We start from the raw sequence: 13,500 nt of genomic DNA, 5'->3' as shown, positions 1-13,500 counted from the left end.
ATCTCCATTGCGGCCTGGGAACGCCTCAGCATCAGTCAGAGCTAGTCGATGTGGGCGGGGGAAATACAGTTTGGAGCTCCCTGCTGAAGTTGATACTCCCGCGACCGGACCTCAGATAAGCAGATGAAAATGGATGGATGAATAAAGAGATGTGAATTGAAACTAGCTACGTGACAGCAACAAAACACAGAGAAGGCAGTGAATCTGATGATTTATTTATAACTCTTTTAGTTCCTCCTCGTGATGCAGTAAATATCTTGCTGTGCTCCTGTGCACCTGCCCACCACCGCTATCTCATAGTGCGACCCAAAAGCAAAGACATGCTGAGTCCTTTGCCTGAGGGAATTACCCACAGTTCTTAGCACTGTAGTGTCAAGAAAATTGCATACGAGGCAAACATGGAAGGAATTTCAGGAAAGAATAAATTTACAGAGAGTAAACAGAGCTTACATGTTTATTCTCTATTTACAATAATTCTACATCTGTTTACATGGGAGAGTAAACAGAGCTCAGAACCCACTGATTGTTCAGTGTTTCCATCTGAACAGGGGTTCAGGTGAGTCACCAGCAGACCTGAAGTGCAGGAAATGTCAAGTTAAGAAAGGAAGCAGATAGATGCCTCTCATTGACTGGACTCCACTTGTGGTAGACTGAGCTGTTTGGACCTGATGTGGACAGAATCAGTGTCTGTATCAGACCTCACAGCAGATGATGAAGAGGATCGTGTCAAGGGTCATTTAGGGTTCAGACTCTGTGCCCTCCATCATTCTGTATCATCTTTGTATAAGCATACTGAAAATTTTCTACAGGATAATTTGCTGAGAAGTATCTTCCTATTTGATTGAAAATAGCCTTTTCAAAGATCTTACCTATAGCTGAGAGAGCTTATGGGGCATCTGTTATGGCCGCTAAATGATGTTTCCTTATCATTAGTCAAAGGTATGACTTGCTAATTTGCTTACTTTTGTGTAATAAACAGCTCTTTGAATCAGTTTTCAGCTGTCATTTCAAGTCCACTTAATTAATTTTTCAGTTTTTAGTTTATTGAACTCAAAGTTCCATGGTTTATCTCCCCCAATAATTTTTATGTTAAAAATGGATGAACTCGTGTCTATCCCATGTGATAATTCTTTCCTTAATTTATATACCTTGTTTCTAAAATATCCATTCAAATGATGAGCAATTTGTTTGGGTTTATTAATAAAAGTACCTCCATAGAAAAAAAAAGGGGTTTGTGAGGATAAGTTTTGTCTCATTACACTGTTTTGTATACTCCAAAGCTTTCTCCCATCATTCCTTGATTTGCTTTGCTGTAGAGCATAATATTGTTTCTTTTAGTTTTTATTGAGCTTTTTTAAGTCAATTCCTGCGTTTAGTTTCTCTTCCTGTCAATTGTACTTTTTGTTCCTTTCCCTTTGCCTTATCTCTATGGTTGGGCATCGAGCGTGCAAACTTGCGGCTCGATCGCCTGGAGCTCTGCCGTCTCGAAAATGTTGCTCTCAGAATCGTGACGGAGGCACTTTTCTGACTTGTTTGTTTGAGCGTGCCAAGCCGTAAAGCGCAGCTGCTGTCTTGAGGTTTAGACAGCGGATGCGCTTCTTCCTTCCGTCATACATAATTTCTTCAAAATTTCATTTTTTTTTTCCTCACCCAGGCCCAGCAGGCCTCCCCAGGACCAGGTGGAGGTCAGCCACTGCCCAAAATCCCTCCCAGGGATTTAAAGAAAATAAAAAATTACCGTCAGAGGGAAGAAGCGCAGTCACAGTCTGCGGTTTAAACTGTCTGGGGATGGAGGAGCCACACTCCCAGCCAACCATCATCCCACCCTCATTCCTTCTCCCAACCTAACCCTAAGTCTCTCATGATTTGGAGGCCAAAAGAGCACCTTCCAAATTCAACTTCCAACTTCCAAAACGCCCATAGAGCCCATTGTATGAATTTGGAATTTCCAAATTGGGAAAAAAATTTGGAATCTGAATTTGGAAATTACACTTTGCCAACAGAAGCCCATGTGAAATGGCCAAATGAACCTTACCCTAATCCCTATTATCTATCCCATTAGCTCATTCCCCTCTAAGTTCAGCACTGAAAAGGATAAAGTGCACTGGTCCAAGGAGATGGGAGAGGCAATGTTTCACCAATTGGAACACTTGGACCTAAAGTAAAGGCTCCTTGATCTAATAGATATACTTTTTTGTTTTTGTGTGTATAAATGACATGTCTCTTTGGGATGACCTTGTGATAACCCCAATTTATCTACTATTTGGCCCCAAATTAATACCTATACAGGAATATAGAACACCATTACCATCTCTGTCTCAAAACACAATTCAGGCTAAACCAGACCCCAAAACAGAGAACAATGGGGATTTATAGATTGGGACTACTACATCGACAAGGCCTTATGGGGATAAGAATGATGCTTCACAGGGCTGAAAGGAGTGTGCACAGTCCTCTTATCCTTCCCCTAACCCGAACCCTTTTTCACAGGAGTCGACAGGCAATTCAAAATTTTGAGTGAATTTTTCACATTTCAAAAAAAAACAAAAAACAAAGACCAAAGTGCTCAAATCTCTTCACAAACTAAATACATGCTTTCTGTTGATGTTTTGCTGGAAATTGCTTATTTCACTAATTTTACAGGAGTCCACAAGCAATTCACTATGTGCAGTTAGTTTTCACCTTTCAAAAAAATGCAACCAAAGTGCTCAACTTCTCTTCAAAAGCTAATAAATAAAACCTTTCTGTTGATGTTCTATTGAAAATTGCTGAATTAACTATTTTCACAGGAGTACACAAACAATTCACCATTTAGGGTGAGTTTTTCACAAAAAATACAACCAAAATGCTCAAATATTGTCATAAATGTCTAAATACATGCTTTCTGTTGATGTTCTGCTGAAAATGGCTTATTTCACTATTTTCGACAGGATTAAACAAGCAATTCACGATGGATAGTGAGTTTTTCACATTTCAAAAAAATGCAACCAAAGTGTTCAAATCTCTTCACAAACTACTAAATGCAACATTTCTACAGATTTTCTGCTGAAAATTGCTTAATTTGCTATTTTTCACAGGACTCCGACAGCAATTCACTATGGAGAGTAATTTTTCATATTTCACCAAAAAATAAAACCAAAGTGCTCAAGTTTATTCACAAACTTCTAAATACATGCTTTCTGTTGATGTTCTGCTGAAAATTGCTTAATTAACTATTTTTCACAAGTCCACAAACAATTCACCATTTAGAGTGAGTTTTTCACATTTCACCAAACATGCAACTCAATTGCTGAAATCTCTTCACAACCTACTAAATGCATTCTTTCTGGAAATTGTTTAATTTACTATTTTTTACAGCAGTCCACAAGCAATTCACCATGTAGAGTGAGTTTTTCATATTTCAACACAAATGCAACTCCTGAAATTTCTTCCCTACCTACTAAATACGTGGTTTTCTGTTGGTGTTGTGCTGGAAAATGCTTAACCTACCTTATACTGCAGCTTTGTTCGGTGCGGGACGTGGCGGCCTCCCTCTCAGCCCAGGATCCAAACTCGATCACGTTGGGGTCATGTTGTGGAAATCAGATTGTTCGGACAAAGGTGTCAGATGGGGAATCTCTTTATTCACATCAGCCCTACTAACAACGTAGTCAGAGACAGAACCACCCAGAAAAACACATGACATGCTTCTTATACCTAAGACAGGTTACGTGTGTGTGTTGAGTGGATAGCCTTCACCCTTATCTTGAACTTAAACCATAGTGATTGTGCAGCACTATGTGTGTATGTGTGGTGTAGTTCTCTTCCCTGGCACCCAGATGTCTTCTACTTATTGTTTTAACTTGTTAGGCGCCAGAGCAGGTCCAGATGATCTGACTCTCATATTGACGCATGAACAGAGATACAAATAATAATTTAGTTGTATACACAGCAGAACTGGTGGCTATTCTTTTGGCTCTGTCGTGGAGTGAAAGTAATAGGCTTAGTCCAAATAGTATAGTTATAGCCTCAGACTCCTCATCAGCACTGCACAGCATCAAGAATGTACAATTTTAGTATACTAGAAATAGTTCAATTAGCAAACAGTCTGCAGAAATCAGGAATCAGTGTTACACTCCAGTGGGTTCCAGCTCACACTGGTGTTACAGGGGATGAGTTGGCAGACCAGTATGCGAGGAAAGCTACAGAACAACCTAATGTTAACATGGAGATTACATATTGCAAGGCTGAAATCAAGAGTACAGTAAAAGGAAAAATTTGAGAGCAATGGCACAATATGTGGGACCAGATAGTCTGTCTGTTGGAACAGACAGGCAGACATTCAAAGTTCTGTGGGATGGTGTAGAAATAAAATTCTAAACACACAGGAAGAGGACATAATTTCTAGAATGAGGTTAGGTCATACTTGGTTGAAAAGTACTTTGTTTCTGATGAAAAAACGTTGATGGAAACCACAGTGAATGTCATACTCAAGAAACTATAGAGCATGTTGTTGAAGCCTATACTAGATACCTGTATGAAAGACAGCAGTTATTCAGGCGCATTGAAGCTTTTGATATGCCCTTAAGGCTCACTGAAATATTAAAAAATATCTAAATTATCTAAACTACTCTATTTAAATATATATATATATATATATATTTAAATAGAGTAGTTTAGATAATCCAGATCCACACTCCTTTTCAGAAGGTGGCGGTAATGCACACCATTCGTTGCTTGCCAACCACCAATTAAAAACAAGAAGAAGAGGAAAAACCAAAATAGTTTTGACAGCGGAACCGGGAAGAACTCGGGGAAGACAAACGGAATTGACTGTTTGATACTGGAATCAGGAACGACAACAGTTACAAGTCCATCAGGTCGGTGACAAAGTAGTTTCCCGGCAGTTTTAACCGTTCAGTTTAAGAACGTGTTTTTGGTATTGGTAAATTGAAACACATTCTTGAGAAAATCTATGCTAACATTCATTCACCACTAGTGTTAAGCTAACATAAGTACGAAGAAGTGATACTTAGCTGTCAGTACATTTGAGCTAATTCGTGGTATTTAAAATAAAAATACAGTTGTTAAGCTGTGCAGATGTCAGGAACCAATAGTTCGCGCACTCTTGTTGTCCTTATTAGTGCGCCGTGGCCTGCACTGAGTCACTTACTGTGTTTACATGGTCTTTACTATCCCGGTTTTGAGACTCCTCCCGGCTTGGAGCATAACCGGGATATGATGTTTACATGGAACACAGAGAAACCCGGCTCTTCATATTCCTCTATACATGATGAGAACCAGTAACCCGTTTTCCGATCACTGCATCCTATCTGCGCAGGCATGCTACATCTAATACGTATTTTGTTCATAAAATAAAATAAAAGCTAAACCTCTGTGGCTTCTAGCGGGCTTAGTCTTGTTAAATACCCTTGCCGGCATGTTGTTTGTATATATGGCGCGCCACTCTGGCGCCTGCGCAGACGACGCGCAGACGACGCGCAGCCGAAAAAAAAAAAAGGGGTACGGCGTGTACGTGCTGCAGCATGATTCTTCTATCGGAGTTCTCCAGGTGGCAAAGCCGGGTCAAACCAAGGAAAAAAACATAACCCGGTTTCTGAATTCGGGATACGGTGTGTACATGCACAAACACAAAAACGGGATACCTCAAAAACTCAATCAAAACCGGGATATTAAAGACCATGTAAACACAGTAGATAATAGCATAAAAATAACCCCATCATCTGGGGCCTGTTTGTGATCGGTGTGTTGTTGTTTTTCTGGGTAGAATACGATATTTTGGCGCCCTAAACGTCCAAAACGTGGCTAAAAAAAGCCCTTTCACTTTCTCATGAGAGAAGGAGAGCCGTCAATATTTTGCACGTTTATAAATCGCTCCAGTGTTCACATTTTACATCCTAGAAACACCAAAATACACACACATAGCTTCAGGAAGTTGTTGTGGTGCTCAGCGTCTGCTCAGTTTACTGATAGGAGTTACCGTTTCGTCACAAATTGCTCCAAAGTTGGTGCTTTTCGGAGCAGGAATAACCCAATCCACTTCAGAGGATGATGCAATCCAAGTAATGATGCCATCAGACTCCTCTGATATAAGAGCAGCTTATCAACTATTACTACTGGCATTTCTGTTAAACTCCAGAACACACACACACAAAAATATACAGACAGGCAGCCCTTCTCAGATTTTAGAATAGTGTCACAGGGTGTATGTGTGTGTGCGCTTTGTGGGTCTGCTCCTCCTCCCTCACTCCTGCGGTTGGAGTCTTGATTATCTTCACTGAACAGCAGCGGTGATTGGTGCAGGTGAGGTAATGACACAAGGGGTAGGAATGATTTTAACATTGGACACTCACACACACACACACACACACATAAACGTTATAAACAAGCCATATTCATTGGCAACATTCCCTACAGAGCGTTTCACGTCGTTCTAAAGAGTTTCTGTCATGAGACTGCTGCTGTCTCTCGCCTCAGAGCTGGTGAGAGAGGGGGTGCACCAGTGACATGACGCTGTGTTGTTCTTTCTGAATAAAAGCGCGCAAGTTAAAAATTCCAAAGTCAGATATTTTTCTACTCCGCAGTATAATTCTTTGGTGGCACAAATGCACCTGTCTCCACTATTGGAGGGGATACGTCCCCCCCACCCCTCTACCCCTCATTCCTACACCTATGGACAGGTGTGTGGGATTGGGGGAGAGAAGGAAGAATCAGGACACAGATCCGAGAGCCAGCCATGGAGCTGGAACTTTAGCTAACGTCTGATGAAAATGTGCTGATTTTCTGGGTCGCAGATATGGGTGTGGATAAAGGACTCTATCAAAGGGTGCCAGCTGCTGTTGTGCTACTTACCCTGTGTTCCACTAACACCCACTAAATTAGACAGATATTTAGGTACACCCCGATACAGTGCTAGTCAAAAGATTGGAAACACTTTTCTATTCATTTGAACAGAGAAGTGTGTCAGCTTAATTACACTTCTTTGTTAAAAAAAATCATGCTTTAACCAAAAAAGGCTATAATTTTTGAGACAGATTTGTATGTATGCCTCAATGTGCACTAGTCTCACATTTTTGGAACAATGGGCAGTATCATTTTATTAGCTCCTCCTTCAGAACTGATCAGATAAACACCAGGGGCCTCATTTATAAACATTGCTTATGCACAAAATGGGACCTAAAACTTGCGTATGTCACTTCTACACAAAGGTTGTGATCTATAAAAAACAGACTTGAGGGGAAAATATGTGCACCCCTAAGCAAACCTTGACCCATGCATGCACACAGTTTGTGATTGACATTTTTTTAAGCCTTGATCACCCCTTTAATCTCTTCAATAGTAATATCTAAGTCTAGATAATCCTTCTTTTCAACTGTCAATTTTGGAAGTCCTAGTGGCTCTATAAACTTATGAGTTTCTTCTTCACTAGAGCCAGACATGGAAGTATCTAGATGGCTGTAAAATTCTTTAAAGGCCAGATTAATATCTACAGTTGCAATAAGTATGTCAGCTGGCGACCTAACAGCAGGTATAGTGGAGGCCAACTCTGTTTTATATAACTGGCAAGCAACTTTCCTGCTTCGTCTCCTGACTCAAAATATGTTTGTCTAGCCTGAAATAAATTGAATTCAACCTATATTTATTTTATAAATATTATATATATTTTAACTTAAACTCACAGTATTCTCATGCCATCTTTTGTCATTTGTTGCTTCAACTCTGTTTCAGCCTGTTTAGTTTAGTTTTCCAACTCTAGAAACGCCTATGTTTTAATTTTCTTATGATATGACGTGTTGGATAATATGTCCCCTAATCACTGCCTTCAGGGCCTCCCACGCAACACCTTTACATTTACTGGGTCCTGTAAAAGTGACATAGACGCCATCTATGAAACCTCTGTCTCTCGCTCTGGGCTAGTAGATCCAGGCTAACCCAAGCATGGTCAGAGATAAGAATATTCCCTATTTCACAGCCCATAGCAGAGGAGGTGAGTGCTTTGGATATTAGAAAAAAATCTATTTGGCTGTAGGTCTTGTGTACTGGTGAAAAAAATGTGTAGTCCCTACCAGAGGGGTTTATCATCCTCCAAGTATCAATTAATCCCAAAGATTTGCAAATTGTCTGGAATGTCACAGCAGCTTTCGGCATTTTATGCAACCCCGTCCCACTATGGTAAAGAGTTGGATCCATTAAAAGATTAAAATATTCTCCTAGAACAGTAGCATAATTCCCAGTGGTTTGTAACTTCCTTTCAAGATCAATAAAACAAGTTTAATCATCCACCTTAGGTGGCTATATGTTGGTCAAGATTAGCTTCTGTATCTGTATTTCAGATAGTACAATAATCATCCTTCCTGAAATATCCTTAATTTGCTTAAGACATTTGAACTGTAAATGTTTATTGACTGGGATTACAACACCCTTACTCTTGCTAGAGCACATGCTGTATAAAACATGTCCAACCCATCCTGCACAGAGCTTCTCAGACTCCTCTTGTGTGTGTGTGTTTTTTTTTTTGGGTCTGTCTCCTGGTGTGGGTCGCTGGCTAGTGATCTGGTATGCTAGTTAAATTTTTTGTTTCCCCTCTATGTTCAGCAAATATAGCAACAGTTCCTCCAGAAATCTCACCACGTCTCCTTGCCCTCCTGAAAGCCGATGAAGCAAACATCTTGAGCGATTCTCCATGTCTTCTGATTTGTCCCATATCAGTCCGACATCTGTTTTGCTAGCAGGCGGGTTAGTTCAACACTCCTGCTCGACCATTTCCAACTACTCCGCTTGCTTTTCCACGTTGTCCATTCTCGAAATCCGGGAATCTTAAGTGTAGAAAAAAAGCTATTAACAATCGTTATACTATATGCTTTCCTGTTCCCAGTTTGTTAGCTCTACTTGATGCTTGACAGTAATGTTCACACACTAAAATCTAAAGAATAATGTTTGTGGTAGGGGTTAGCACGAACTGCATTCAAAGTGTTATGATTATTGTTAACCTATGAATACAGCTGTGAGCCCTGTGCATAATGCTGCACCATGGCACAGCTGGCAATGCTGGAGGACTATACCAATAATAGAATTAGGAGGGAGAAGGTCTTCAGGGACCATAACAACCCATGATGATGGCTGTCTTATGAGTCGTTTTAGATTCCCTAGAGCTATCCTCTTGGATCTATGCGCTGAACTGGGGCCAACATTAGAGAGGGCAACACGCCAGAACCATGCCATCTGGGTGCAGATGTAGGAATTGTATCCCTCTCCATCCGACTCACGCCTCCTGCCCCCCTCTCCTGGCATTATGACCCAGAGGCAGAGCCCCCTTCAAGACAAATGGGTTAGGGTTAGGGATATGAACAGGGTGCAAGAATCCATCAGAATGTCATGCAGCGTTTATAAAGACAACTGAAGGTTAATTTTTCCACATTGCCTTGTATTGTCTCCCTTTGTAGCTGCAGGACTCTATCGGTGAGCACCTGACTGCTCGCAGGTGAATCAGAATGATGCCAATTATAGACATGATTATAGGCACGATTATGACCGTTTACATGATGATCATTTACCATTTATGGTTAAAAATGGGCGTGTACAGGGCCTGAGATGAGGCCAATACAGGTGTGCAGACTTGTAGTCAGTCTGTGAAATGTGCGTTTTATAAATCTGAATATTTTCTAGTGAATGCAAACTTTGGCTTTATGGCATATGCACACCTTTAGTCACGATCCTACGCGCAGTTTTATAAATTAATCCCCAGGTATTCTTGTGATTTTAACTTGTGAAATCCTTTTGTTTGTTTTTGATGTAAGGTGTGTCTTGAAGACCACCATGATGAGGGTAGGAACAAAAACTGACCAGTAGATGGAGAGCTTTGCCTTCTGGCTCAGCTCCCTCTTCATCACAACAGTGCGGTAGAATTAATGCAACACCGTCCCTGCTGCTCCGATTCTCCAGCCAATCTCATGCTCCATCTTACCCTCGCTCGTGAACAAGACCCCGAGATAGGACTCATTTCCCACCCGGAGTACACATGCCACTGGTTTCCTGTTAAGAACCAATTTAGAGGTGCTGATCCTCATCCCAGCCGCTTCACACTCGGCTGCGAACCTGTCCAGTGAGCACTGGAGGTCACAGACCAATGGAGCCAATAGGACCACATCATCTGCAAAAAGCAGGGATCTAAACCCCAGCTCCTTGAACTGCAGCCCTCCTCCCCCATGACTACGCCTCGATATCCTGTCCATGAAAATCACAAACAGAATTGGTGACAAAGCGCAGCCCTGGCGGAGGCCAACCCCCACCTGAAACAAGTCCGACTTATTGCCGAGAACCCGGACACAGCTCTCGTTTTAGGAATACAGAGATTGGATGGCCCTCAACAGAGACCCCCTCATCCCATACTCCCGCAGCACCTCCCACAACATATCCCGGGGAACCTGGTTGTACGCCTTCTCCAAGTCCACAAATCACATGTAGACTGGATAGATATACTCCCAGGCCCCATCCAGGATACGTGCAAGAGTAAAGATCTGGTCCATGCTTCCACGACCAGGATGGAATCCGCATTGCTCCTCTTCAATCTGAGGTTCAGCAATCGGTGGGACCCTCCTTTCCAGCACCTTGGAGTAGACTTTCCCAGGGAGGCTGAGGAGTGTGATGCCCCGGTAATTGGCACATATCCTCTGGTCCCCTTTCTTAAACAAGGGAAACGCCATCATCATCATCCTCCAGCTCTGTCTCCACCCTAGAGGACGTGCAAGTTGCATTCAGGAATTCCTCAAAGTGCGCTTTCCACCTTCTGACTAACTCTTCAGTCAAGGTCAACAGTGACCCATCCTTGCCATAAAATGCTTTTCCTTCCTGAGATGCCGAACGGTTTTCCAGAAACACCTTGGTGCCTCCCAAAAGTCTGTATCCATGTGTTCTCCAAACTCCTCCCACACCCGCTGCTTTGCCTCCCTCACTGCTGAGGCTGCAGCCCTTTGGGCCTGTTGGTACCCTGCAACTGCCTCAGGAGTCCCCCGAGCTAACATATCCCGGAAGACCTCCTTCTTCAGTTGGACGGCATCCCTGTCCACTGGTGGGTTACCGCCCCTTGAGGTACCCAGAGCCTTGAGGCCACAGCTCTCTGCGGCAGCTTCGGCAATAGAAGTTTTGAACATCGAACACTCAAGTTCAATGTCCCCAACTTCCACAGTGATGCTAGAAAAGCTCCACCGGAGGTGGGAGTTGAACGTCTGCTGGACAGAGGCCTCCTCAAGACGTTCCCAGTTCACCCGCACTACATGTTTGGCCTTGCTAGGTTTGTCCTGAGACTTCCCCTGCCACCTAACCCAATTCAGTTGACAGCTCCGTCCCTCTCTTCACCCAAGTGTCCAACACATGCGGCCTCAGATGACATGGTCACAAAATCGATCATTGACCTTTGGCCTAGGGTGTAGTACACTTATGAGCATCTTTATGCTTGAACATGGTGTTTGTTAAGGACAATCCATGACTAGCACAGAAGTCCAACAACAAACCACTGCTTGGTGGTTTGGCTGTTTGGAGTATTCAGAGTACTTCAGTTGGCATATAATACACAAGTTTGCTTTTGTTAAACTATTGAGCACCTTTTCGGGCCATAGCCTACTGAAGTCTCCTCCAGGAGGAGAGTGCTCCACTTATCATTACAAAAATGCTTATGCTATGACTGTTATTTGCTTTAGCCTACCTGGTCACTGAAGACGTGTAGTGTATGAATTTGTTCCAATGGAAAAGTAAATTAAACATCCATCGCATAGCTACATAGCTAATGTTAACTTTTTTGCTAACGTCAGATAGCTCTCCTCACCAGTAATTACAGGATTGGTCATGTTACTGCTGTAACCATTTGAATAATGAACAAAAGACTCAAAGACCCATAATTATGAGTAGGGCTTAAAAGATTCCTCAAATAATTTGAGTAACTCAATTACAAAAATGATAAATGATTTCTTGAGGCAGAGGAAATTCTTTGAATTGTTTGATTTTCACTGCCCAGCCTTCAAGGCTGATGTGTAGCTGACGGCGGCGCCTCTCGTCTTACTGCCTGGATTCACTTCCCCCGTCTTAAAGGCAAATTTTTTGTGTTCGGCAGCTTATAAAAACTTAGATCACAGTTCTTTACTCTGTTATTAGTGTGCCCAACCACACAGCAGCTTCTGGGCATTTGTTTATGTTTGCTGGCACACAGAGAGTGACAAGAGGCACCTTCACACAATACAAAGTCAATGGAGAGCTCTTGATTGTTTCTCCCTCGGTTGTGGGCTGGGCTTAGATGTGCTCTGTCTCTATGGAGGAAAGACGTGACGTCGACAAAAGCGATGATAAAGATAAATGTTGATTGTCTAAAAAGGGAAAGCAATAGTTCATGATTAAGTGAAATGTCATATTTTCTCATGTATATTTATAATTACCCTTTAACTAAACAAAAATATGTTTTATCTGATTACTTGATTAGCAGATGGAATTTTCAATAGAATACTTGATTACTAAATTAATCGATAGCAACAGCCCTAATTATGAGTCGTGAACAAATCACTAATTTCTACACGGATCCTGCACAGCAGACAACATGGGACAAGTGAATGAGAGATTCAGGACCTGAAGACCTGTACTTTGAGTTGTGAACGAATCAGTCGTGCCTACACTGAGAATGTGCAGCAGTCATATGATGTGAACAAGAGACTCAGACCCAAAGACCCTATTTTATGAGTTGTGAACAAATCAGTTATTCCTACACTGAGTATATGCAGCAGATGGACCCATTCGTGAATGAATATGTGCCTGTGGCGCACATGCACAGACCACGGTAAAAAGAACAAATCACTCACTGAGGTGACTTGTTACTCTCAAGTCCTACAAAATAGTTGACAATGGTTCTAAATGAACCATTGTCAACATCAGTATTCCCCAAATGTAGTTAAACATACTTAAGACTGAGAAACCTACATCCTACCATGTCAACCCTTTCACTTTGATGGTGATTGCTGCACTTTGCAACCTGTTCAAGAGACTGCCCAGCGCTAAAGCTTTTGATCTTAGGACAAATTTTGTTCCATGTGCAAACATGCAAATGAAAATAATTAAACTAAACTTTGATGAGTATTTAATAGTTATTACTTTATTTGTAAACAAAGGATGTGAACAGCACTCAGCAAAGTTATTTCTTGTTTTTTTTCCTCCCTGACAGTGTTGTTCTTAGTTATAACATTGAACTGTGACCTCTCATGTTTGATCAGACATTTTATAACATCTCATGTTATTTTGTTGCAGTACGTTATGTTGGCTACTGGTGCTTCACAAAAAGCAGCAAAGAGCTGCTTGAACTCCAGCCACCACAAAGAAATCCATGTTGATGAAGAGGTGAAGATTGCTGTCAGCCTCTCTTTGGAGAGGTTTCGCTACAGTGACCAAAGAGGTATTAGCTGTTTATTATTTCATACACGAGACACTCTTTGTAATCCACAACATTTTGTTAAACACGTGACC

At 41.7% G+C, this 13,500-nt stretch overlaps 1 protein-coding gene across 1 annotated transcript in view; it reads left to right on the top strand.

The window, feature by feature from the left end:
* Positions 1 to 4,763: 4,763 nt before the first annotated feature.
* Positions 4,764 to 13,500, top strand: part of ythdc2 (YTH domain containing 2) — a 50,339-nt gene continuing 41,602 nt past the window's right edge. The window contains exons 1-2 of the mRNA XM_029515840.1: positions 4,764 to 4,859; positions 13,285 to 13,429. Of these exons, the coding sequence (XP_029371700.1) occupies positions 13,291 to 13,429 (139 nt within the window). The 5' untranslated portion in view covers positions 4,764 to 4,859; positions 13,285 to 13,290. The remainder of the gene's footprint in view (positions 4,860 to 13,284; positions 13,430 to 13,500) is intronic.

Source organism: Echeneis naucrates, chromosome 12 (assembly GCF_900963305.1).
Source record: "Echeneis naucrates chromosome 12, fEcheNa1.1, whole genome shotgun sequence".
In the NCBI taxonomy this organism is placed as follows: domain Eukaryota; kingdom Metazoa; phylum Chordata; class Actinopteri; order Carangiformes; family Echeneidae; genus Echeneis; species Echeneis naucrates.
The sequence above is the reverse complement of the archived record's forward strand: the minus strand, read 5'-3'. Positions and strand labels throughout refer to the sequence as shown.